Source organism: Ranitomeya imitator, chromosome 5, assembly GCF_032444005.1.
Source record: "Ranitomeya imitator isolate aRanImi1 chromosome 5, aRanImi1.pri, whole genome shotgun sequence".
NCBI classification, from domain to species: Eukaryota; Metazoa; Chordata; class Amphibia; order Anura; family Dendrobatidae; genus Ranitomeya; species Ranitomeya imitator.
Genome location: NC_091286.1, coordinates 173390173 through 173417774, shown reverse-complemented (window position 1 = coordinate 173417774; position 27602 = coordinate 173390173). Strand labels below are relative to the sequence as shown.

Below are 27602 nucleotides of genomic sequence, written 5' to 3'. Positions count from 1 at the left end.
AGGCGGTTGGGTGAGGAGCGAATAAATTTGGAGGAGAGAAGTGAGGGAAGATATCGGGAGATTAGTTCAGAGATATATGGAGGAGATAGGTTATGGATGGCTTTCTAGGTTAGTATAAGTAATTTGAACTTGATACGCTGAGGGAATGGAAGCCAGTGAAGAGATTTGCAGAGGGGGTAAGCAGAGGAGTAGCGAGGAGGGAGATAAATTAGTCGGGCAGCAGAGTTAAGGATGGACTGGAGAGGTGCTAGTGTATTAGAAGGGAGGCCACAGAAAAGGATGCTGCAGTAGTCAAGGCGGGAGATGATGAGGGAATGCACAAGCATTTTAATAGATTCTGACATTCTGAAGATCTTTTTCATACCTCCAATTATAAAACTATGTTTACACAGCATTTTAGCATACATTCAGTGGATCAGTTAGAATGTATATCCAAAGATAGCAAAATGAGAATCGGCTATAAGCGCTGATGGGGCCATTGACTATGAAGATGCATTTGGAATCAGTGTGATCTTTTGGACTTCATTTTTGCCCATACACGCTGTGAAAAATATGGCGGATATAATTTCATGCCAATTGACTGTATCACATCCGTGTGAAGCTCAGACAGGACACCTGGTCCAGGTGGTACAGCATCAACAGCTCCAAGTGAAAATGGTTACATCCCCAGCAGCCTAGTTTGTGACATGGCCTTTATGGCAAAATTAACCCCTTCTGGGAGACCAAGCTGCTTAACTGCTTGAAAGAATTCCCATAGATATACGAGAGCCTTAATTTCATAAGGAGTTATCGTACGTCCTAGCTATATATTCCGGTTACATTTTTGAAATCTCTGGAATGTGCCAAAAGCCTGCTGAGGTCTGGGTCCATTCTACCGCCTGGGGTGGGGAAATACGTAGAATGGCTAGCAGAAGCGAGGGAGTGAAGCAATGTTTGGGTTCCAAGTGTAACGTGGTCCCAGCTGGATCCGATGGCACCAAAACTGCCACCCTATGACCTTCTGTAGAAGTTATGATCTATCAAAAATTTTGGAGTTGCTTCCAGAGTTAGGGAGAGGGGAAACTAGGACCAACCTGGGGGGAGTGAAACTAGGACTATACTGGGGACGGGAAAGGGAGTATCCGACCAAGGAGTTAAGTGTTCATGTGAGGCTGCAGCCCACTCTTCACTTCAAAGGGATGCCAGGCCCTGTATCGTGTTGAAAGAAACTGAAAAAAGCTGGCACCCCACACCTCCCATGTGCCTGCAAGCACCAAGGCCTAACATCAAGATGGTAACTGAGTTTTGTTTCATCTGCTTATACTTAATGCACTACCGCCAGTATTTGTATATCTGACCACGTATAATAATAATAATAATAATTTTTATTTATATAGCGCCAACATATTCCGCAGCGCTTTACAAATTATAGAGGGGACTTGTACATACAATAGACATTACAGCATAACAGAAATACAGTTCAAAACAGATACCAAGAGGAGTGAGGGCCCTGCTCGTAAGCTTACAAACTATGAGGAAAAGGGGAGACACGAGAGGTGGATGGTAACAATTGCTATAGTTATTCGGACCAGCCATAGTGTAAGGCTTGGGTGTTCATGTAAAGCTGCATGAACCAGTTAATTAATTTTTTTTTTTTTTTTAATATAGGCCACACAGGGATCGTTAGGTTAATGCATTGAGGCGGTAGGCCAGTCTGAACAAATGAGTTTTTAGGGCACGCTTAAAACTGTGGGGATTGGGGATTAATCGTATTATCCTAGGTAGTGCATTCCAAAGAATCGGCGCAGCACGTGTAAAGTCTTGGAGACGGGAGTGGGAGGTTCTGATTATTGAGGATGCTAACCTGAGGTCATCAGCGGAGCGGAGGGCACGGGTAGGGTGGTAGACTGAGACCAGAGAGGAGATGTAGGGTGGTGCTGAGCCATGGAGTGCTTTGTGGATGAGGGTAGTAGTTTTGTACTGGATTCTTGAGTGGATGGGTAACCAGTGTAATGACTGGCACAAGGTAGAGGCATCGGTGTAACGGTTGGTGAGGAATATGATCCTGGCAGCAGCATTCAGGACAGATTGGAGCGGGGAGAGTTTGGTAAGAGGGAGGCCGATTAGTAGAGAGTTACAATAGTCCAGACGAGAATGAATAAGTGAAACAGTAAGAGTTTTTGCAGAGTCGAAAGTAAGAAAAGGGCGAATTCTAGAAATGTTTTTGAGATGCAGGTAAGAAGAGCGAGCCAGTGATCGGATGTGGGGGGTGAATGAAAGGTCAGAATCAAGGATGACCCCAAGGCAGCGGGCATGTTGCTTTGGAGTAATGGTGGAACCGCAAACAGAGATGGCAATGTCAGGCAAAGGTAGGTTAGTAGAGGGAGAAAACACGAGGAGTTCAGTTTTTGACAGGTTTAGTTTCAGATAGAGGGAGGACATGATGCTAGAGACAGCGGTAAGACAATCACTGGTGTTTTCTAATAAGGCAGGCGTGAGATCAGGAGAAGAAGTGTATAGTTGGGTGTCGTCAGCATAGAGATGGTACTGGAAGCCAAATCTACTGATTGTTTGTCCAATAGGGGCAGTATACAAAGAGAAGAGGAGGGGGCCTAGGACTGATCCTTGAGGAACCCCAACAGTAAGGGGAAGGTGAGAGGAGGAGGAACCAGCAAAACATACAGTGAAGGATCGGTCAGAGAGATAGGAGGAGAACCAGGAGAGAACGGTGTCCTTGAGGCCGATGGAGCGGAGCATAGTGAGGAGGAGCTGATGATCCACAGTATCAAATGCTGCAGAGAGATCCAAGAGAATTAGCATGGAGTAGTGACCATTAGATTTAGCTGTTAGTAGGTCATTAGAGACTTTAGTGAGGGCAGTTTCAGTAGAGTGTAGAGAGCGGAAACCAGATTGAAGAGGGTCGAGAAGAGAGTTATCTGAGAGATAGCGGGTAAGACGGGAGTGGACCAGGCGTTCGAGGAGTTTAGAGATGAAGGGAAGATTAGAGACAGGTCTATAATTAGCGGCACAGTTTTGGTCGAGGGATGGTTTTTTAAGTAATGGATGTATGATGGCATGCTTAAATGAGGAGGGAAAAATACCGGAAGTGAGCGAAAGGTTGAATATTTTAGTTAGGTGAGAGGTGACAGCCGGGGAAAGGGACTGGAGGAAATGTGACGGAATGGGGTCACTGGTGCAAGTGGTCGGGCGAGAAGATGCAAGGAGCCTGCTTACTTCTTCTTCTGTAACTGGTTCAAAGTCAGAGAGTGAACTAGATGCAGTGGGGGAGGGAGGACAGTGCATGGTATGAAGAGATTGGGAGATGATTTCCTGTCGAATATGGTCAATTTTTTCTTTGAAGTAATTGGCCAGATTGTCAGCACGGAGATCCGTGGTTGGGGCCTGCGCTCTTGGGTTGAGTAGGGACTGGAACGTGTCAAAGAGACGTTTAGGGTTATTGGACAGGGAGGTGATGAGGGTGTTGAAGTAGGTTTGTTTGGAGAGGTGAAGGGCAGAATTGTATGTCTTTAGCATGAACTTATAATGGACGTATATGTATATCCATTGGGTATATACTGTTTTGTCTAGTGTGCAATTAAGGATATTAAATAACAAATTTTAATTTGGGATGCTCTTTTATCTCGATCCACATGTACATGTTCTTGGCTTAACGTCACATGCTACCGGGACAGGTTCCTGCTAATGGACCAAACTTATATCTAACAAGGAACTAGTGGCAGTCATGCTGGGCTGGCAAGGGGTCTGTCAGCCTGTCAGGGCTGTGAGCAAGTGTTGTGCCACTCCAGCAATTACGTGAGCCAGCCTCTCTCACTCCCCGTGCCCGTGTGGGTGTCTGTGTAAAACTGTCCAAAGCTGAATTTGCATATCCCCAGGGGGTACAGAATGTCACATTGGTGAAAGTGGGGAGACCGTAAAGCATGACCTTCCCCAACGTATTAGTGATGTCAGACGGGACTGCGAGGTACGGTTCTTCACATACACCTATTGAGGGCAGCCACCAAGACGTAGTTGACTACATCTTACTGCCCGACTCAACTAGGTATATATGGACAAAAATCATGTCAAACAAAACACACTCTGACTCCGTCAGCATGAATATCAATGGACCCGAAATTGCACACACCCGAATCCTAATTTGCGTGGCTTTGGATGTAATCTCCGAATGAGCCACTGAATGATTGCTAATACGCTATGTAAACTTATCCCAAGTCTCATAAAATATACATTTTATCTAACAACTATGATATAACCCAGAAAATTACTTCATTAAAGTATTTTGCTAAACAATAAGAATAATGCCAACTATTTTTGGCACCACACATGCTGAGTTGCTGTGAGGCTGGAATCACCCATTGCTATGCTGTGCTGCACAAGATTTCTATGAAATAATGACAGTAAATAATTGACATGTTAAACAACCAGCTAAAGATGAAAAGCTTTTAAGGCTGAACAGTATCTCGACTCACGCAATGTTTTCCTCAAATATAACATATCATTTTGCTTCTGTACCTCTCTCATAACACACAAGACACAACGCCTCTAGGTATGAAACTTTATTGCAGCACATTTGCTAACAACAGTCTTTCATGTTAGCAAGAAATCAACAAAAAAGGGAAATAAGAAAACAATTAAGTAAAATAACCAAGTCAATAAATAAGTAAAAACTTTACAGCTATTCTGAAAAGCTAATTCAATGACGACAAAGAATTTGGCTTTGTTTATTTTTCAGTTGTCACTTTTGCAAAATAGGCCAGAAAAAGAGAATTGTAAAATAGTGTGTCTAAAAATAAAATGGGGCAACGGTAGGAATGGTTAAGCATTTGATGTCCCAACAGCTCCAGCACCATCTCCCTGATGCTCAGAAAATTCATTGTTGACAGGGCTACAGCAGTAGCAATTTTTAACCCCTTAGCGACCGCCGATACGCCTTTTAACGGCGGCCGCTTTAACGGCGGCCGCTAAGGGTACTTAAACCACACCGCCGTTAATTAACCGCGCTGTGGAAAAAGTAAATAGCGCCCCCCAGATTCGGATTTTCTCCGGGGTCTCAGCTGCCGGGGGTAGCCGAGACCCCAGAGAACATGATTCGGGGGTTTTTTTACCCACCCCGCATTTGCGATCGCCGGTAATTAACCGTTTACCGGCGATCGCAAAAAAAAACAAAAAACGCAATCTCTTTTTAATTTCTCTGTCCTCCGATGTGATCGCACATCGGAGGACAGAGAAAAGGGGTCCCAGGTAGCCCCCCAATACTTACCTGTCTCCCCCGGTGCTCCTCGTGGCTCCCAGTGGGCGCCGCCATCTTCAAAATGGCCGGCCCCGCGACAATCTTTGGGGTCTCGGCTGCCGGGGTTAGCCGAGACCCCAAAGAGCATGATCGGGGTCGGTTTTACCGACCCCTGTTTTGCGATCGCCAGTAATTAACTGTTTACCGGCGACCGCAAAAAAAAAAAAAAGTAAAGTGTAATTCTCTGTCCTCTGATGTGATCGCATATCAGAGGACAGAGAAATAGGGGGATTCGGGGACCCTATCATACTCACCTGTGTCCCTGGATCCTCCTGCTGCTTCTCCTGGCCGCCGGCAAAAGAAAATGCCGGGCGCATGCGCAGTGCGCCCGCCATCTGTCTCCATCTGCTGGCCGGCAGGAGAACAGCAGTTGGGGCTAAAATTAGGGCTAGGGTTAGGGTTAGGGCTAGGGTTAGGGCTAGGGTTAGGGTTAGGGCTAGGGTTAGGGCTAGGGTTGGGGCTAAATTTAGGGTTAGGGTTGGGGCTAAATTTAGGGTTAGGGTTGGGGCTAAATTTAGGGTTAGGCTTCTTTCACACTTACGTCGGTACGGGGCCGTCGCAATGCGTCGGCCCGACATACCAACGCACGTTGTGAAAATTGTGCACAACGTGGGCAGCGGCTGTAGTTTTTCAATGCATCCGCTGCCCAATCTATGTCCTGGGGAGGAGGAAGCGGAGTTACGGCCACGCATGCGCGGTCAGAAATGGCGGATGCGACGTACAAAAAAACGTTTCATTGAACTTTTTTTGTGCCAACGGTCCGCCAAAACACAACTGATCCAGTGCACGACGGACGCGACGTGTGGCCATCCGTCACGATCCGTCGGCAATACAAGTCTATGGGCAAAAAACGCATCCTGCGGGCACATTTGCAGGATCCGTTTTTTGTCCAAAACGACGGATTGCGACGGAATGCCAAACGACGCAAGTGTGAAAGTAGCCTTAGGGCTAGGGTTAGGGTTGGGGCTAAAGTTAGGGTTAGAGTTGGGATTAGGGTTAAGGTTTGGATTAGGGTTGGTATTAGGATTAGGGTTGGCATTAGGGTAACGCTTGGGATTAGGGTTAGGTTTGGGATTAGGGTTAAGGTTAGGGTTGTGATTAGGGGTGTATTGGGATTAGGGTTAGTTTTGAGGTTAGGGTTGAGATTAGGATTAGGGGTGTGTTGGATTTAGGGTTTTGATTAGGGTTATGGTTAGGGTTGACATTAGGGTTGTTTTGGGGTAAGGGTTGTGATTATGGTTAGGGTTAGTGATTAGGATTATGGATCAGGTTGGGATTAGGGTTAGTGGTGTGTTGGGGTTAGGGTTGGAGCTAGAATTGGGGGGTTTCCACTGTTTAGGTACATCAGGGGGTCTCCAAACACGACAGCCAATTTTGCGCTCAAAAAGTCAAATGGTGCTCCCTCCCTTCTGAGCTCTGCCGTGCGCCCAAACAGTGGGTTACCCCCACATATGGGGCATCAGCGTACTCGGGATAAATTGGGCAACTTCTGGGGTCCAATTTCTCTTGCTACCCTTGTGAAAATAAAAACTTGGGGGCTACAAAATCTTTTTTGTGGAAAAATATATATATATTTTTTTATGACTCTGCATTATAAACTTCTGTGAAGCACTTGGGCATTCAAAGTTCTCACCACACATCTATATAAGTTCCTTGGGGGGTCTAGTTTCCAAAACTGGGTCAATTGTGGGGGTTACTACTGTTTAGGTACATCAGGGGCTCTGCAAACGCAACATAACGCCCACAGACCATTCTATCTAAGTCTGCATTCCAAAACGGCGCTCCTTCCTTCCGAGCTCTGCCGTGCGCCCAAACAGTGGTTTACCCCCACATATGGGGTACCAGCATACTCAGGACAAATTGGACAACAACTTTTGGGGTCCAATTTCTCTTGTTACCCTTGTGAAAATAAAAACTTGGGGGCTAAAAAAATCTTTTTTGTGAAAAAAAATTTTTTATTTTATTTTCACGACTCTGCATTATAAACTTCTGTGAAGCACTTGGGGATTCAAAGTTCTCACCACACATCTAGATAAGTTCCATGGGGGGGTCTAGTTTCCAAAATGGGGTCAATTGTGGGGGATTTCTACTGTTTAGGCACATCAGGGGCTCTCCAAACGCGACATGGCGTCCGATATCAATTCCAGCCAATTCTACATTGAAAAAGTAAAACGGCACTCTTTCTCTTCCAAGCTCTGCGGTGCGCCCAAACAGTGGTTTACCCCCACATATTGGGTATCGACGTACTCAGGAGAAATTGCACAACAACTTTAGTGGTCTAATTTCTCCTGATACCCTTGTGAAAATAAAAATTTGTGGGCAAAAAGATCATTTTTGTAGAACAAATGCGATTTTTTTTTTCACGGCTCTACGTTATAAACTTCTGTGAAGCACATGGGGGTTCAAAGTGCTCACCACACATCTAGATAAGTTCCTTAAGGGGTCTAGTTTCCAAAATGGTGTCACTTGTGGGGGGTTTCCACTGTTTAGGCACATCAGGGGCTCTCCAAACGCGACATGGCGTCCAATCTCAATTCCAGCCAATTCTACATTGAAAAAGTAAAATGGAGCTCCTTCACTTCCAAGCTCTGCGGTGCGCCCAAACAGTGGTTTACCGTCACATATGGGGTATCGACGTATTCAGGAGAAATCGCACAACAACTTTTGTGGTCTAATTTCTCCTGTTACCCTTGTGAAAATAAGAATTTGTGGGCGAAAAGATCATTTTTGTGTAAACAAAAGCGATTTTTTATTTTCACGGCTCTGCGTTATAAACTTCTGTGAAGCACTTGGGGGTTCAGAGTGCTCACCACACATCTAGATAAGTTCCTTAAGGGGTCTAGATTCCAAAATGGTGTCACTTGTGGGGAGTTTCCACTGTTTAGGTACATCAGGGGCTCTCTAAACGTGACATGGCGTCCGATCTCAATTCCAGCCAATTCTGCATTGAAAAAGTCAAACGGCGCTCCTTCATTTCTAAGTTCTGCGGTGCGCCCAAAAAGTGGTTTACCCCCACATATGGGGTATTGGCGTATTCAGGAGAAATTGCATAACAAAATTTATGGTTACATTTCTGTTTTTACACTTGTGAAAATAAAAAAAATGGTTCTGAATTAAGATGTTTGCAAAAAAAAGTTAAATGTTCATTTTTTCCTTCCACATTGTTTCAGTTCCTGTGAAGCACGTAAAGGGTTAATAAACTTCTTGAATGTGGTTTTGAGAACCTTGAGGGGTGTAGTTTTTAGAATGGTGTCACTCTTCATTATTTTCTATCATATAGACCCCTCAAAATGACTTCAAATGTGATGTGGTCCCTAAAAAAAAATGGTGTTGTAAAAATGAGAAATTGCTGGTCAACTTTTAACCCTTATAACTCCCTAACAAAAAAAAAATTTGTTTCCAAAATTGTGCTGATGTAAACTAGACATGTGGGAAATGTTATTTGTTAACTATTTTTCGTGACATATCTCTCTGATTTAAGGGCATAAAAATACAATGTTTGAAAATTGCAAAATGTTAAAAATTTTCGCCATATTTCCGTTTTTTTCATAAATAATTGCAAGTAATATCGAAGAAATGTTACCACTATCATGAAGTACAATATGTCACGAAAAAACATTCTCAGAATCAGCGGGATCTGTTGAAGCGTTCCAGAGTTATAACCTCATAAAGTGACAGTGGTCAGAATTGCAAAAATTGGCTCGGTCATTAAGTACCAAATTGGCTCTGTCACTAAGGGGTTAAACCACCCATTTAATAACTCTCTTAGTAAGTAAATCATAATTTATACTTTATGTATGCTTATATTGTTTTTCTCATTAAAATCGTAAGTTCACAGATGATTGGTTGTATTCTTAGTAAACAAAAAAAAACCCATAAATCATCAATACAATTATAATTCATCCAATAGTGAAATACTGCATAAAAACATTATGCACCTATACTGTATATCTATCACATTAAGACAAAAAGTTGTTCTATATTATCTTACCATCATAATCCTTTTGGTCAGGGTTATAGACTAGACGACAGTTGTCCCGATCATCTGGGACACCATCATTGTCATCATCTGAATCACAGGCATCCCCTCTTCCATCCTTATCATGATCTGCTTGGTTTGCATTAGGTATATAAGGACAGTTATCCAAATTGTTCTGGTAGCCATCCTCATCAATGTCTTCATTGTTATCACATTGGTCTCCCACAAGATCATTGTCCACATCAATCTAAAAGTAAATAGTCATTACAATAAAAGAACAGCTGAGTAAATAATAGGGAGTTGGTGTGAAATGCAACAAATCACCTAGAGCAGAGGTCCCCAACTCCAGTCCTCAAGGCCCACCAACAGGTCATGTTTTCAGGATTTCCTTTGCATTGCACAGGTGATGCAATTATTACCTGGGCAAGACTAAGGAAATCCTGAAAACATGACCTGTTGGTGGGCCTTGAGGACTGGAGTTGGGGACCTCTGACCTAGAGAACTCCTAAATGACAGAGGGGCTGCAATTCCAATTTTTGTGCACTCTTTATTCTAAAAATTGATTACTCCTATAACTCCTATGCATTGTTGAATGTCTGAAGACAAATTGCTATGTTGTTTTGCAATCTGGGTATTGTAAGCTCTTCATGGTATAATAATCTGATATAGGAAAAACTAATTGACCCCACTCAGGAACTCACTTATTATTGTGAAAAGGTATTTCCACCACAGCAATTCACAAATGAGATGGGTATACAGGTCTATGTGTAGTAGCCACAGTCTCATTGTCATGACTCTGTTGTCGGGTGTCCCAGGACCAGGGGCTCCTACCCTGTCCCTAACGTTAAATGCTTCTGATGGCGAAGACGCCGGGGCCACGTACCTTGCCTTAGCTCCTGAATTCACTCTCAGTCTGCACCCTTTCCCCACCCAGGGAAGAGGGGAGTAGTAGTGTACCGCAATACACCAACGAGACTAACAAGGTAATACGAACAGGGGTTAGTAAAAATACCAAATATATCAATATACTCACACATACAACAGAGGAACCAGGGAATGGAGGATGGGGTTAAACCAAAGTAGGAGAATAAAGGGAATTATCACACACTCAAAACCTAGAAACATTCACAAATATATCCACCAACTGCCTTCTCCAATAACCACCAACAACAACCTCCAGTGCACAGCTGAGAGACTTAACTTAAGAATGCTTCCAGGAGCTCTTAACTGGGCAGAATAATCCTTGCACTGCTAAAAGAAACTTGTACCATTTAATACAAAGGTGAAGTAACATAGTAACATAGTAACATAGTTAGTAAGGCCGAAAAAAGACATTTGTCCATCCAGTTCAGCCTATATTCCATTATAATAAATACCCAGATCTACGTCCTTCTACAGAACCTAATAATTGTATGATACAATATTGTTCTGCTCCAGGAAGACATCCAGGCCTCTCTTGAACCCCTCGACTGAGTTCGCCATCACCACCTCCTCAGGCAAGCAATTCCAGATTCTCACTGCCCTAACAGTAAAGAATCCTCTTCTATGTTGGTGGAAAAACCTTCTCTCCTCCAGACGCAAAGAATGCCCTCTTGTGCCCGTCACCTTCCTTGGTATAAACAGATCCTCAGCGAGATATTTGTATTGTCCCCTTATATACTTATACATGGTTATTAGATCGCCCCTCAGTCGTCTTTTTTCTAGACTAAATAATCCTAATTTCGCTAATCTATCTGGGTATTGTAGTTCTCCCATCCCCTTTATTAATTTTGTTGCCCTCCTTTGTACTCTCTCTAGTTCCATTATATCCTTCCTGAGCACCGGTGCCCAAAACTGGACACAGTACTCCATGTGCGGTCTAACTAGGGATTTGTACAGAGGCAGTATAATGCTCTCATCATGTGTATCCAGACCTCTTTTAATGCACCCCATGATCCTGTTTGCCTTGGCAGCTGCTGCCTGGCACTGGCTGCTCCAGGTAAGTTTATCATTAACTAGGATCCCCAAGTCCTTCTCCCTGTCAGATTTACCCAGTGGTTTCCCGTTCAGTGTGTAATGGTGATATTGATTCCCTCTTCCCATGTGTATAACCTTACATTTATCATTGTTAAACCTCATCTGCCACCTTTCAGCCCAAGTTTCCAACTTATCCAGATCCATCTGTAGCAGAATACTATCTTCTCTTGTATTAACTGCTTTACATAGTTTTGTATCATCTGCAAATATCGATATTTTACTGTGTAAACCTTCTACCAGATCATTAATGAATATGTTGAAGAGAACAGGTCCCAATACTGACCCCTGCGGTACCCCACTGGTCACAGCGACCCAGTTAGAGACTATACCATTTATAACCACCCTCTGCTTTCTATCACTAAGCCAGTTACTAACCCATTTACACACATTTTCCCCCAGACCAAGCATTCTCATTTTGTGTACCAACCTCTTGTGCGACACGGTATCAAACGCTTTGGAAAAATCGAGATATACCACGTCCAATGACTCACCGTGGTCCAGCCTATAGCTTACCTCTTCATAAAAACTGATTAGATTGGTTTGACAGGAGCGATTTCTCATAAACCCATGCTGATATGGAGTTAAACAGTTATTCTCATTGAGATAATCCAGAATAACATCCCTCAGAAACCCTTCAAATATTTTACCAACAATAGAGGTTAGACTTACTGGCCTATAATTTCCAGGTTCACTTTTAGAGCCCTTTTTGAATATTGGCACCACATTTGCTATGCGCCAGTCCTGCGGAACAGACCCTGTCGCTATAGAGTCACTAAAAATAAGAAATAATGGTTTATCTATTACATTACTTAGTTCTCTTAGTACTCGTGGGTGTATGCCATCCGGACCCGGAGATTTATCTATTTTAATCTTATTTAGCCGGTTTCGCACCTCTTCTTGGGTTAGATTGGTGACCCTTAATATAGGGTTTTCATTGTTTCTTGGGATTTCACCTAGCATTTCATTTTCCACCGTGAATACCGTGGAGAAGAAGGTGTTTAATATGTTAGCTTTTTCCTCGTCATCTACAACCATTCTTTCCTCACTATTTTTTAAGGGGCCTACATTTTCAGTTTTTATTCTTTTACTATTGATATAGTTGAAGAACAGTTTGGGATTAGTTTTACTCTCCTTAGCAATGTGCTTCTCTGTTTCCTTTTTGGCAGCTTTAATTAGTTTTTTAGATAAAGTATTTTTCTCCCTATAGTTTTTTAGAGCTTCAATGGTGCCATCCTGCTTTAGTAGTGCAAATGCTTTCTTTTTACTGTTAATTGCCTGTCTTACTTCTTTGTTTAGCCACATTGGGTTTTTCCTATTTCTAGTCCTTTTATTCCCACAAGGTATAAACCGCTTACACTGCCTATTTAGGATGTTCTTAAACATTTCCCATTTATTATCTGTATTCTCATTTCTGAGGATATTGTCCCAGTCTACCAGATTAAGGGCATCTCTAAGCTGTTCAAACTTTGCCTTCCTAAAGTTCAATGTTTTTGTGACTCCCTGACAAGTCCCCCTAGTGAAAGACAGGTGAAACTGCACAATATTGTGGTCGCTATTTCCTAAATGCCCAACCACCTGCAGATTTGTTATTCTGTCAGGTCTATTAGATAGTATTAGGTCTAAAAGTGCTGCTCCTCTGGTTGGATTCTGCACCAATTGTGAAAGATAATTTTTCTTGGTTATTAGCAGAAACCTGTTGCCTTTATGGGTTTCACAGGTTTCTGTTTCCCAGTTAATATCCGGGTAGTTAAAGTCCCCCATAACCAGGACCTCATTATGGGTTGCAGCTTCATCTATCTGCTTTAGAAGTAGACTTTCCATGCTTTCTGTTATATTTGGGGGTTTGTAACAGACCCCAATGAGAATTTTGTTACCATTTTTCCCTCCATGAATTTCAACCCATATGGACTCGACATCCTCATTCCCTCCCTTAAAGTGGACTTTAGACAAGACTTTACATAGAGACAAACCCCTCCTCCTCTCCGATTTTTACGATCCTTTCTAAACAGACTGTAACCCTGTAAGTTAACTGCCCAGTCATAGCTTTCATCTAACCATGTCTCGGTTATTCCCACTATGTCAAAGTTACCTGTAGATATTTCTGCTTCTAGTTCTTCCATCTTGTTTGTCAGGCTTCTGGCGTTTGCGAGCATGCAGTTCAGAGGATTTTGTTTTGTTCCAATCTCCTCACTGTGGATTGTTTTAGAAATGTTCTTACCTCCCTTCTGAGTATGTTTTCCTGGGTCGTCTTTGTTCGAGTCTAATGTTTTTCTTCCCGTCCCCTCTTCTTCTAGTTTAACGCCCTCCTGATGAGTGTAGCGAGTCTTCTGGCGAATGTGTGTTTCCCAGGTTTGTTGAGGTGTAGTCCGTCTCTGGCGAGGAGTCCATCATACCAGTAATTCACACCGTGGTCCAGGAATCCAAATCCTTGTTGTCTGCACCATCGTCTTAGCCAGTTGTTTGCATCAAGGATCCTGTTCCATCTCCTGGTGCCATGCCCGTCTACTGGAAGGATAGAAGAAAAAACTACCTGTGCATCCAGTTCCTTTACTTTCTTCCCCAACTCTTCAAAGTCCTTGCAGATTGTCGGTAGGTCCTTCCTTGCCGTGTCATTGGTGCCAACATGTATCAGAAGAAATGGGTGGACGTCCTTGGAGCTGAAGAGCTTTGGTATCCTATCGGTCACATCCTTGATCATCGCACCTGGAAGGCAGCATACTTCTCTTGCAGTTATGTCCGGTCTGCAGATGGCTGCTTCTGTGCCTCTCAGTAGTGAGTCTCCCACCACCACCACTCTTCGTTGCTTCTTGGCTGTACTTTTTGCTGTCACTTGTTGCTGTGTGCCCTTTTCTTTTTTGCTTGCTGGTATTGCTTCATTCTTAGGTGTGCCATCTTCATCCTCTACAAAGATTTGATATCGGTTCTTCAGTTGTGTGGTTGGTGATTTCTCCATGGTCTTCTTGCTTCTTTTGGTCACATGCTTCCACTCATCTGCTTTTGGAGGTTCTCTGACACTTTTTGCACCTTCTGTGACCAGTAGAGATGCTTCTGTTCTGTCTAGAAAGTCTTCATTCTCTTTGATGAGTTTCAAAGTTGCTATTCTTTCTTCCAGACCCCGCACCTTTTCTTCTTAAAGGGCCACTAGTCTACACTTCTGACAGGTGAAATTGGATTCTTCTTCTGGTCGATCTGTGAACATGTAGCACATGCTGCAGCTCACCATGTAGGTTGTCACATCTGCCATGTTGCTCCTAGATCCTGCTGACTTCCTCTGTGTTTTCCTTCTTGTGTAATCTACTCAGCCAAGCTCTCTTGCAATAATGTCCTACAGGCAAAAATTCGGTTTGGTGATGCTTTCGAAGCAGCTGGTCCCGGCTGTACCCAACGATCTTCTAGCTTAGGGAGACTTCGCTTCTCCCAGAAGGCACCTGGAATATGCAAATTAGCCTCCTGAAGCTTGAATCCCTGGTTTGGTGATGCTTTCGAAGCAGCTGGTCCCGGCTGTACCCAACGATCTTCTAGCTTAGGGAGACTTCGCTTCTCCCAGAAGGCACCTGGAATATGCAAATTAGCCTCCTGAAGCTTGAATCCCTGGTTTGGTGATGCTTTCGAAGCAGCTGGTCCCGGCTGTACCCAACGATCTTCTAGCTTAGGGAGACTTCGCTTCTCCCAGAAGGCACCTGGAATATGCAAATTAGCCTCCTGAAGCTTGAATCCCTGGTTTGGTGATGCTTTCGAAGCAGCTGGTCCCGGCTGTACCCAACGATCTTCTAGCTTAGGGAGACTTCGCTTCTCCCAGAAGGCACCTGGAATATGCAAATTAGCCTCCTGAAGCTTGAATCCCTGGTTTTTGATCAGCACAGGAGTAGGAGAAATCAGACACTGTGTTCTTCTGGCTCCTCTCTGTTGTGGTAAACCTGTGGCAGTAACCCACTTCTATGAAGGACCTCCAAAACCTCCGATCTGGGTTTATCACGGTGTGCCACATGAAAAGACAGGAGCAGGCTGGCTGCATGGATGTCAGATGCTGGTACCCAAATCCTCTCTTCAGGAATTTAACCCTTCTAGTGTACCAGATACTGAAACAACCGATGATCGTTGATCTTAGCTATCTGAAATTCCAAATTTCCATCCACACTAACAGGAGTTGGCAGTAGTGGTCATAGTACTTGAGAATATTTATTGAGTAGAGATCGATGAAACACATTGTGGATCCTAAAGCTGGGTGGCAAAGCAATGCGGAATGCTACGGGATTGACGACAGTCACAATATTTTAAGGACAGAAAGAGAGAACTTAATGTTCTTTGAGGGCAGCAACACCAAGTCACGAACACACAGTACCGGATAAACAAAACATTTATGATCAGCCACACATTTATATTTGGACACCATCTTCCTCAAATTGCCAAGAACACCTTGCCATACAGACGTAATTGATGATGAAAAACCATTCTTCGAGGTATTCCAGAAGAATGATTCATATTAAATGAGGTGAACTGAGGATGAAACTCATATGCCTTGAAAAACAGGGACACAAAACACCTAAGATAAGTCTCAAGATTTTGGTTAATCCGTCCAGTTTGCCCATTAGACTGCGGGTGAAATGCTGAAGAGAACGACAGATGGATCCCCAAACGAGTGCAAGACATCCTCCAAAATTTGGAAATAAACTGCACCCCTCCCCCTGTCAGAAACAATATCGGTAGGGATCCCATGTAATTTTACAATTTCACTTATGAAAATTTGAGCCAAAGTCTTGGCGCTAGGTAAAGCGGGTAGCACAATAAAATGTGACATTTTACTGAAACTTTCCACCACCACCAAAATTACAGTATTACCTGCTGACACTGGTAGATCAGTGATAAAATCAACCGATAAATTAGTCCGAGGTCTACTGGGAATCGCCAATGGTTGGAGAGACCCAGACGGACGAGTATGAGAGGTTTTAGTTTCAATTAATTTTATTTAAGTGCTTGGTGTTAAACAATGTATAACTGTTCAGAAATGATCTCCCTCGCAGGGGAGATAAAAAATTTTTACATAAAGGAAAAATGAGCACATAATAACAGACCTACACATGGGGAGACAGGACAATAACAAGGGATCAATAACACTGAAGGAAAATAGGTAGGAAATCCAGAGTTTATCATAGTTTTAACATAGATAACATAAAATTATTCATCCACGTCCGCAAGAATAACTTAATAAATTGTTTGTAATAAGTCAAGCATAAGGATTAACATAAAATAAATAACATGAAAAATAAGACTTATTCATATATCGCGAACCAGTCAGATTCATTAGAGGCACAGAGTCCAGCTTTCCTTATTGCTCAGGCGTTCCTCTACCTGAAAGTCTCAATGTCATGGACTATCATGGAGATAGAACTAGAGAAAGTTCACCACCAGCACTCAGAAAAAGGATGCACGCTCAAGAGTCCGAGGATCCAATCAGACCCATAATAGCATAAAAAGAAAAAAGAGCAGCGTCCATACCAGGTGAAGTCGTGTCCAAAGAGGTCTTTATTCAGCCATACAAAGAGATACAACGTTTCGGCCGGGTTGGCCTTTGTCAAGTACTTGACAAAGGCCAACCCGGCCGAAACGTTGTATCTTATCATGGAGATAGAGTGAGAGCCTGATTCAGTTGAGAATTAGGGTCAAAATCTAGTCAAGGATTCCACATTTGAAAGAAGGTGTTCCATGTATCATCTCTAGTGGCTTGTATGCGCTCATATAATAAAATTGCATTCATCCTATCTCGAACTAGAGATATGGAAAGTGAAGGAGATCTGCACTTCGCTGCTATGTGGATTTTAACAGCCATACATAATAGACTCACCAATCTATGTAAGCCATTAGAGAAACCCGGATACTTCACCCCCAGTAAAAAAAACAGAAACCGAACATACATTCTACTATAAGTTTCACCTTTTGCCACAAATCTGATACCACTGGGCAGCTCCACCAGATATGTTTCATGTCTCCTGGGGAGTTACCACCTCTGAAGCATCTATCTGAGATATTTGGCTAAATGGTATGGAGTTTTGTCGGGACATTATATGTTCTGTGAAGAACTTTAAGAGATGTTACTACAAGAGAAGTCTGATGGCTACCCTTTGATAATGTAACACAACATCGCCGCCAGTCCTCCACAGAGAAGGTAAACCCTAAATCTTCCTCCCACTGCAGCATATATTTTAGTTTTTCTTCTCCATGCTGAGTGTTAATAGATGAATATAGTAAAGAATCAGCAGTAAGAATATAGTAAAGAATTCGTAAGGAAGCATGGAAGTTTGAGTTTGTAGGCCACGGGATTGATACAGTCATGGCCAAAAGTATTGACACCCCTGCAATTCTGTCAGATAATACTCATTTTCTTCCTGAAAATAATTGCAAACACAAATTATTTGGTATTATTATCTTCATTTAATTTGTCTTAAATGAAAAAAACACAAAAAGAATTGTCTTAAAGCCAAATTGGATATAATTCCACACCAAACATAAAAAAGGGGGTCGACAAAAGTATTGGCACTGTTCGAAAAATCATGTGATGCTTCTCTAATTTGTGAAATTAACAGCACCTGTAATTTACCTGTGGCAATTAACAGGTGTTGGCAATAACTAAATCACACTTGCAGCCAGTTGACATGGATTAAAGTTGACTCAACCTCTGTCCTGTGTCCTTGTGTGTACCACATTGAGCATGGAGAAAAGAAAGAAAACCAAAGAACTATCTGAGGACTTGAGAAACCAAATTGTGAGGAAGCATGAGCAATCTCAAGGCTGCAAGTCCATCTCCAAAGACCTGGATGTTCCTGTGTCTACCGTGCGCAGTGTCATCAAGAAGTTTAAAGCCCATGGCACTGTGGCTAACCTCCCTAGATGTGGACGAAAAAGAAAAATTGACGAGAGATTTCAACGCAAGATTGTGCGGATGTTGGATAAAGAACCTCGACTAACATCCAAACAAGTTCAAGCTGCCCTGCAGTCCGAGGGTACAACAGTGTCAACCCGTACTATCCGTCGGCATCTGAATGAAAAGGGACTGTATGGTACGAGACCCAGGAAGACATCACTTCTTACCCCGAGACATAAAAAAGCCAGGCTGGAGTTTGCCAAAACTTACCTGAAAAAGCCTAAAACGTTTTGGAAGAATGTTCTCTGGTCAGATGAGACAAAAGTAGAGCGTTTTTGTCAAAGGCATCAACATAGAGTTTACAGGAGAGAAAAAGAGGCATTCAAAGAAAAGAACACGGTCCCTACAGTCAAACATGGCGGACGTTCCCTGATGTTTTGGGGTTGCTTTGCTGCCTCTGGCACTGGACTGCTTGACCGTGTACATGGCATTATGAAGTCTGAAGACTACCAACAAATTTTGCAGCATAATGTAGGGTGTTATGACCTGGTGGTCAGGACAATAATGGACCTGGTGGTTAAGAGCACACAGAATGACCTGATAGTTACTGATAATAAAGGACGAGCTCTGGGACGTGGGAACTCTGCTGACCGCAATCCCTAATCCTATCAAACACACTAGAAATAGCAGTGGATTGCGCCTAACGCTCCCTAAGCAAGCCCTGAAGATAGAAAAATAAAGCCTACCTTGCCTCAGAGAAATTCCCCAAAGGAAAAGGCAGCCCCCCACATATAATGACTGTGAGTAAAGATGAAAATACAAACACAGAGATGAAATAGATTAAGCAAAGTGAGGCCCGACTTACTGAACAGACCGAGGATAGGAAAGGTTACTTTGCGGTCAGCACAAAAACCTACAAAAAGACCACGCAGAGGGTGCAAAAAAGACCCTCCGCACCGACTCACGGTGCGGAGGCGCTCCCTCTGCGTCCCAGAGCTTCCAGCAAGCAAGACAACAAATAAAATAGCAAGCTGGACAGAAAAATAGCAAACCAAAGAAATACAAGCTGGAACTTAGCTTCTGCTGGGAAGACAGGTCACAAGAATGATCCAGGAGTGAACTAGACCAATACTGGAACATTGACAGGTGGCATGGAGCAAAGATCTAAGTGGAGTTAAATAGAGCAGCCAGCTAACGAATTAACCTCGTCACCTGTGGAAGGAAACTCAGAAACACCCACCAGAGGAAGTCCATGGACAGAACCAGTTGAAGTACCATTCATGACCACAGGAGGGAGCCCGACAACAGAATTCACAACAGTAGGGCCCAGTGTGAGAAAGCTGGGTCTCCCTCAGAGGTCATGGGTCTTCCAGCAGGACAATGACCCAAAATACACTTCAAAAAGCACTAGAAAATGGTTTGAGAGAAAGCACTGGAGACTTCTAAGGTGGCCAGCAATGAGTCCAGACCTGAATCCCATAGAGCACCTGTGGAGAGATCTAAAAATGGCAGTCTGGAGAAGGCACCCTTCAAATATCAGGGACCTGGAGCAGTTTACCAAAGAAGAATGGTCTAAAATTCCAGCAGAGCATTGTAAGAAACTCATTGATGGTTACCGGAAGCGGTTGGTCGCAGTTATTTTGGCTAAAGGTTATGCAACCAAGTATTAGGCTGAGGGTGCCAATACTTTTGCCTGGCCCATTTTTGGAGTTTTGTGTGAAATGATCAATGTTTTGCTTTTTGCTTCATTCTCTTTTGTGTTTTTTCATTTAAGACAAATTAAATGAAGATAATAATACCAAAGAATTTGTGTTTGCAATCATTTTCAGGAAGAAATCTGAGTATTATCTGACAGAATTGCAGGGGTGTCAATACTTTTGGCCATGACTGTATGTCTTAGAACTTCAAATGGACCAATGAAGCGAGGACCCAATTTATAGGAGGTTACCTTGAAATGGAAATATACCAGACCATGTCCCCCGGATGGAAAAGAGGTGGATGCAAACGTCTCTTGACCGCATGTCTCTTCATCTGCTCAGAGGACCTCAATAATGTGGAAATGGTGAAAAACCTTTGATGAGGGATTTAACAGCAGGTATATCAGAGGTAGTGGAAATATGAAACGGATCATTGGAGTGTTGTCTGTACATTACAAAAAAGGAGTTTTAGCAGAAGGTTCACTCACGTGACTATTATTCAAAAATTAGGCTCATGGCAGGAGTTCAAACCAGTCACTGTGTGCATTGACAAAGTGCCGCAGGAAGTTGATCAAGATTTGACAGACTCGCTACACCTGTAAATTGGACTGAGGGTACTAGTCTGAAGATAAATCCAGGGAGACATTGAGCAGTTTGCAGGTGGCCCTCCAGAAGCAGGAAGTAAACTGGACGCATCTATCCAAGACTATATGAAGTGGAAAACCATGAAAGCGAAAAACATGTAGAATGAACTTCTCTGCCAGTACAGGAGCAGATGGGAGACCAGAGAGTTGGATGAAATGAGCCATCTTGGAAAAATGATCTACAACCACCCAGATTATGGCACAACCAGCCGACAGAGGAAAATTGGTGATGAAGTCCATTGCAATGTGCTTCCAGGGTGCCGATGGTACAGGCAAGGGAAGTAGACAACCGGAAGGAAGCTGTCTTGGGGTCTTGTTCTGGGCACAAGAAGGACAGGCAGAGATGAAATCCACAACATCTTTGCGCAGGGTAGGCCACCAATAATGAGAAGGACCATTTTTCTCTGACCAGTAAGCCCAGCCACCTTAGAGAAATGACCCCACTGAAGAACTTGCTACCTATCTGGTTTGGCCATATAAGTCTTACAAGAAGGGAGCTGGAACAAATCTAATGAAGCAAAAGTAATAATCTTGGAGGGCTTGATGATGTGTTGGGGCTCCTTCTTTTAGTAGGAAGACAAGATTGATATAGAGAGGGCACCCGCCTTGACATTTTTATTTGCAGGCCGAAAAAGGAGAAAGATGTTGAAGCGGGTGAAAAACAGAGACCATCCAGCTTGTTGTGGTTTAAGTCACTGTGTGGACTGCAGATATGCCAAGTTCTTGTGGTCAGTGTATATGACCACCGGATGCATAACTCCCTCAAGCAAGAAGCACCATTCTTCCAAAGCCATTTTTATAACCAACAGTTCATGATCTCCAATTGAATAATTGTGTTCCTCAGTGGAGAAAATCTTGGAGAAGAAGCCGTAGGTCACCATGTGGCTAGAGGAAGACTTTTGGGCAAGAACGGCTCCAGCCCCAGAAGAGGAAACATCCACCTACAGTTAGAACTGTTTGTTATTGTTTAGATGATGCAGCACAGAAGCTGAGGAGAAAGCCTCTTTCAAAGACATGGCGGGGCACTCTGCCTTGTGAGACCATACCTTAGGATTGGCCCCCTTGCAGGTCAGAGCTGAAAAGGGAGACATTCGGGAGGAGAAATGAGGTATGAACTGACGATAGTAGTTTGCGAAGCCGAGTGTTAGGAGTCGAGTTCCCGCCGCTGCACAGGGGGAATCTCGAACCATGTCCGCTGCGGTCTCCCATTCTCCTCCGGCCGCATTGGAGCCTGCTCAGCGGAGACGTCGGTCCCGGCGTCTGGCTCAAGCTGATACTGTGCGCTTGGTTACTGCTGCCTTTCAAGGCTCTGCCTTTGTAGCCAGTACTGATCAGCAGCGAGCAGGCATTTTAGGGACCAAGTCCTGCTTTTCCCATACCGAGCATGCCCACCGGACGACCTCCCATTGGAGGTCGGGGGTCACATGTCAGGTCCTGTAGCAGCTCCTATTGGACCATTAGGAAGGTCCTTGAGAGCTACAGCTATAAAAGGTTTGCATGGCCGCACGGTATAAACTTGATAACGTGTGTGTAGATGAATGTCTGTCGATGGATGAAGGCTCCTTAATCATTCTCATTACTTCTGTTGATGACTGCTCGCAAATGGTGGAAGCTACCTAGCGCCAGACAGTGCTAACTGCACACTTAGCACACGTTTCAGCGTTTATTCGCAGTGCCCGCCTGTACGGCACCGTGTGTAATCAGTGCGCTTTCCTGACAGCCGGTCAGTGTAGGGTGGGAACTCCCGCTTGGACTCAGCATCTGACTCGGCATCCTCAGGCGCGGGCTCAAAAGTCACCGAGGGTCAGAGCGAGTCCAATCACCAGTTTAGTGGGGGTGATTCATAGGGATCCCACTAGTGTCTTTCAGCTGCACCCTGAGACTGCTAACAGGGTGCAGCATATTTATGGTGACTCTGTGAAGCAACAGAGTTCGCTTCCATTCACACTAGGTGAGGTCTAACCCACATGTGAGCAAGCGTCCATCCGCCATTACTCAGCAGCAGGTGTCATCTCTGCACGGTGGACCCCAGAGTGCGAATGCACCTCAAATTCTCTAATATTATTATTTGGTGTGTTCCGCCAGTCCTAACATTATACTAGTGCCAGGGTCTGGCTAGTAATGGTGGACGAACAGCGACTGCACCGATACATCCAGCAGCTGGAGGGCAGGTTGGTGGCTCTCGAGCGTACAACCTCAGCTGTGGATGTTACCGCAGTAGCTGTTAAGGCTGCTAGCGTGGCTGCAGCAAGTTTGTCCACTGCCACCCCTGTTCCGACCTTATCCCGCCTCCCGCTGCCAGATAAATACTCTGGTGATAGCAAGTCATGTAGGGGATTCGTGAGCATCAGTGCGCTATACACCTCGAGCTCCTGGCTGCACGTTTTCCCACAGAGCGGGCAAAGGTTGTAGTCTATCTGGATGATATTCTCATCTATTCTCCAGATATAGACTCCACCAGAGAGATGTTTGCAAAGTCTTCGACTTCCTACGGGCAAACTCCCTCTATGCCAAGTTGGAGAAGTGTGTGTTTGAGCAGTAGTCTTTGCCTTTCCTGGGCTATATCATCTGTGTTCAAGGATTGGCTATGGATCCTGCCAAGCTACAGGCTGTGATGGACTGGCAGGAACCCCATTATCTCAAAGCGGTGCAGGGCTTTATGGGGTTCATCAACTATTATCGCCAGTTCATTCCCCACTTCTCAACTTTGGTAGCTTCCCTGGTTTCCCTCACCAAGAAGGGAGCTAATCCCAAATTATGTTCGGAGGAGGTCTCCAAGGCCTTCCTCTCTATCAAGTCACACTTCGCTGGCGCTCCCATTTTACATCGCCACGATGTTGATAAACCATTTATCATGGAGGTGGATGCCTCTTTCGTCAGAGCTGGAGCAGACCTCTTCCAGAAGGATGCTCAAGGTCGGAAGCATCCTTGCTTCTTCTTCTCCAAGACCTTCACACCGGTGGAGAGGAATTATTCCATCAGGGACAGGGAGCTGCTAGCCATGAAGTTGGCCTTCTTGGAGTGGAGACATCTTCTGGAGGGGGCTCGCTACCCCTTCCAAGTATTCACCAAACACAAAAATTTTGTGTATTTACAAACCGTCCAGCGGCTAAACTCTCGCCAGGCCAGATGGTCCCTGTTCTTCTCCCGGTTCCATTTTACCCTCCATTATCTCTCCGGGGAAAAGAACACTCGGGCCGACGCTCTCTCTAATTCCTTTGTGTCCTTTGTGTGACGCCAGGGACTATATTCAGGCGTGTCTCCTGCGCCAAAAATCGGCCTGTTGGGTTACTTTATCCCCTGCCGGTGGCAGACAGGCCCTGGGAGATGGTCGGGATGGATTTTGTGGTGGGCTTACCCAAGTCTTGTAGCTGCACTATTATCTGGGTAGTCACCGACCATTTTTCTAAAATGGTGCACTTGGTGCTGCTTTCACGGTTACCTTCTGCACGGGCCTTGGCGGCGCTGTTAATTAAACATGTTTTCCACCTACATGGCATGCCAGACAAAATTGTCAGTGACCGGGGTCCCCAGTTTGCGTCTGGCTTCTGAGGAGGAAGTTCTCGGCACCCCTGTTCCGAGAACACATCCCAAAAGTCAGACAAGCATTTAGGCACAGACTGGGTATCCACCCTTGCATGCCAGGTGTCCAAGCAGTGTCACTTTACCACCTCCTGAGTCTGCCAATCTACCATAGCGTTGTGCACAGTGAGCCAAGAAAGTCCAAGAATCACAGGACAGGGCAGACCCAATAGCACCTAAAAGTCAATACGTTCTGAGTGCATGACCTCCACCTGTAGCTGTAACCCTCAGATGGCTTGAGTAAAACAACCCTGTCTCAAGGGTGCGGAGTCAATGGTGATTATAAGTATAGGTCTGGACAGTGTATGTGGTTTGAGGACCTGAACCTCGATGAACATAGCGTCAATCAAGTTAAACCCCACCCCACTGTCCAGAAATGAAGAAATAACCACCTTATTTTTTCCCAGATGGATTTCAGCCAGCAGAAAAAATTGTGTCCTATCCACAGGGGAGACTGGTACATACGAGTTGCTAACACCTCCGCAACCTGGGCTCCTTAGTTTTCCAGCGTCCGTCTATACCATCAGATAGGGCAGGACACGTGCCCACAAAACGGCCCTTTCTACCACAGTAAAAACATACTCCCCATTCGCAGCGAACAACAGACTGCTTACTAGAACAAGTTGCCCCACCCAACTGCATGAGTACCTCAGATGACTCAGACCAGGTTTCCCTTGGCCCCGGAGCTCCTACACATCGGGTTGTCTCTGTATGTCTCTGTGAAGATGGTGATCCACCCGGATAGCTAGAGACATGGCCGCCTCAAGAGAAACTGGAGTCTCATACAGGGCTAACACATTTCCTTGTCTTGTGGTGGATACTGCGACATATGATACTCGGCACATATCTAGTTTGGATCTTTGGCTACTGTTTGTGTTCTACTCACACCAGCATCGAAAAATTAACCCTAGTACACTGATAAAGGTCTATCACAACCGAAATGTTTGTAACTAGTGGTTACTGTATGTATTAAATTTAGATTTTTGCACCAAAAATCCCTGAGTGTGCCCAGTATTTGATACTCATACAGGGCTAAGACATCCTTCACCCTTACGGATAGCACTTCACAGAATGGGCTACAGAGTGCGGGGTCATTCCAGTTAGTGTCAATAGACCACCACTGAAACTCCTCCAATGAACGGTCTCCCTGCTGAATTTGACAAAGTGTGGACTCAGCAAAGGAGACGCGGTCAAGATCGTTGTATATATTACCCAGCGCCAGAGAAAATTCCTCCACTGTCTGCAGAGACTGGGAGTAGAGAGAATGCCCATGCTTGGGGGTCACCCTGAAGGAGTGTGATTATTATCTCTACCCTTTGCTCCACATTTCCAAATGAACAAGGACGTAACCTGAAGTATAGTTTACAGGCCTCCCTGAAAACAACAAACGTCATGCTTTCACAGCGAACCTGTTAGGCAAAGTGATCTTGGGCTGCCACCTTCAGGCTGAGCTACTGCAGTTGCCCTGTCAGAGCAGTGATAGGATCCATATTGGATCAAAAAACGGTTTTGGTCAAAGCTAATGTCACAAATCTATTGTCGGGTGTCACTGGCACCAGAGGCTCCCTCACTGTCCCTAAAGTTAGGGGCATCCTAGATTGCCCTGTTTCCCAGATTACTGATGATGATGAAGACACTGGGACCACATACCTTGCCTTAGCTCCTGAATCTGTCCTCAGTCTGTATTCTTCCCCCACCCAGGGAAGAGGGGAGTAGTAGTGTACCATAATACACCAACCAGATTAACAAGGTAATACAAACAGGGGTAATAAAAACTACCAAATGTACAAATATATTCAGAAATACAACAGCAATGCACCAGGCAATGGAGAATGGGGTTAAACCTAAGTAGAAGAAGAAAGAGCATTATCACACAGTCAAAACCTAGCAACAGTCATAGATAAATCCATCAACCCCCTTCCCCAATAACTACCAACAACAACCTCCTGCCATGCAGCAAAAGCCACTCTGACAATGAGTGCTAGCCAGGGCCAAGGTGATATAGTAGATGGGGGTGACTAACAGTGCACAGCTGAGATCCTAAACACAGGGAAGCTTCTAGGAGCTCTCCGCTGAGTCAGTTAACGCTTGCAGTGCTAAAAGAAACTAAAGGTACCGTCACACTAAGCGACGCTGCAGCGATACCGACAATGATCCGGATCGCTGCAGCGTCGCTGTTTGGTCGCTGGAGAGCTGTCACACAGACAGCTCTCCAGCGACCAACTATGCAGGTAACCAGGGTAAACATCGGGTTACTAAGCGCAGGGCCGCGCTTAGTAACCCGATGTTTACCCTGGTTACCAGCGTAAAAGTAAAAAAAAAAAAAAACACTACATACTTACCTTCCGCTGTCTGTCCCTCGGCGCTCTGCTTCTCTGCCCTGTGTAAGCACAGCGGCCGGAAAGCACAGCGGTGACGTCACCGCTCTGCTTTCCGGCCGCTGTGCTTACACAAGGCAGAGAAGCAGAGCGCCGAGGGACAGACAGCGGAAGGTAAGTATGTAGTGTTTTTTTTTTTTTTTACTTTTACGCTGGTAACCAGGGTAAACATCGGGTTACTAAGCGCTGCCCTGCGCTTAGTAACTCGATGTTTACCCTGGTTACCAGTGAAGACATCGCTGAATCGGCGTCACACACGCCAATTCAGCGATGTCAGCAGGAAGTCCAGCGACGAAATAAAGTGCTGGACTTTCTGCAGCGACCAACGACATCACAGCAGGATTCTGATTGCTGCTGTGTGTCAAACTGAACGATATCGCTAGCCAGGACGCTGCAACGTCACGGATCGCTAGCGATATCATTTAGTGTGACGGTACCTTAATATGAAGGTGAAGTGCTTCTAATCAGTGCAGGAATAGAAGAAAACCGACGCTGTGGCCTTCTGGCTCCTCTCTTTCGCGGTAAACCTGTGACACTCAGAGAATAAGAACACATAATTAGATAAAGGGTAATATACAGTGACTATGTGGCGGTACTGTGCGGCTTTATCTAAGAAGAGGATAGCGCTCTCTATGCTGAAATGTGGTGACCACAGGAATGGATGGTCACTAGCCCACATGCGATCACATGATATCCGCACCAGGCATGCATACAGCCGGTGTAGGAAGAGCAATCAACCCCAAGTTGGATGCATCAATGCCTGATGCACTGACATGGGCAGTTACATACAAGTTCAAGAAATATTCCCTGATTGGTGTTTCCACAATAAGGGTATTTTTACTTTTTTTTAAATTATTGGACCAATAAATTACAGCAACATGATCATGAATATAGTATCCAGATGACAAGGTGATGCACATCACTGATACACTTATTACTTCGCTGTGTGATTTTATGTAAGTGTTGTTTTTACATTGTATTATGTTTTAAATGCTATTTCTTTCAATTGTATACAGTGTCCATGGTAAAATTGGAGGAATCTGCAGGAGGAGTTGGAAGGATTGGCCCAATGGTTCCCAGATATAAAATGACTCTGTGTACTGCAGGCATGTCAGCTTCAGCTGCCATTTTGTTTATGCTTAAAAAAGGCAGCTTGTTGG

At 44.4% G+C, this 27602-nt stretch overlaps 1 protein-coding gene across 2 annotated transcripts in view; it reads right to left on the bottom strand.

Annotated features, from left to right (window-relative positions):
• THBS2 (thrombospondin 2) overlaps window positions 1–27602 on the bottom strand; it is an 800800-nt gene that overhangs the window by 186353 nt on the left and 586845 nt on the right. For both annotated transcript variants that reach the window (XM_069769328.1, XM_069769329.1), the window contains exon 17: window positions 9279–9513. In XM_069769328.1, the coding sequence (XP_069625429.1) occupies window positions 9279–9513 (235 nt within the window). The remainder of the gene's footprint in view (window positions 1–9278; window positions 9514–27602) is intronic.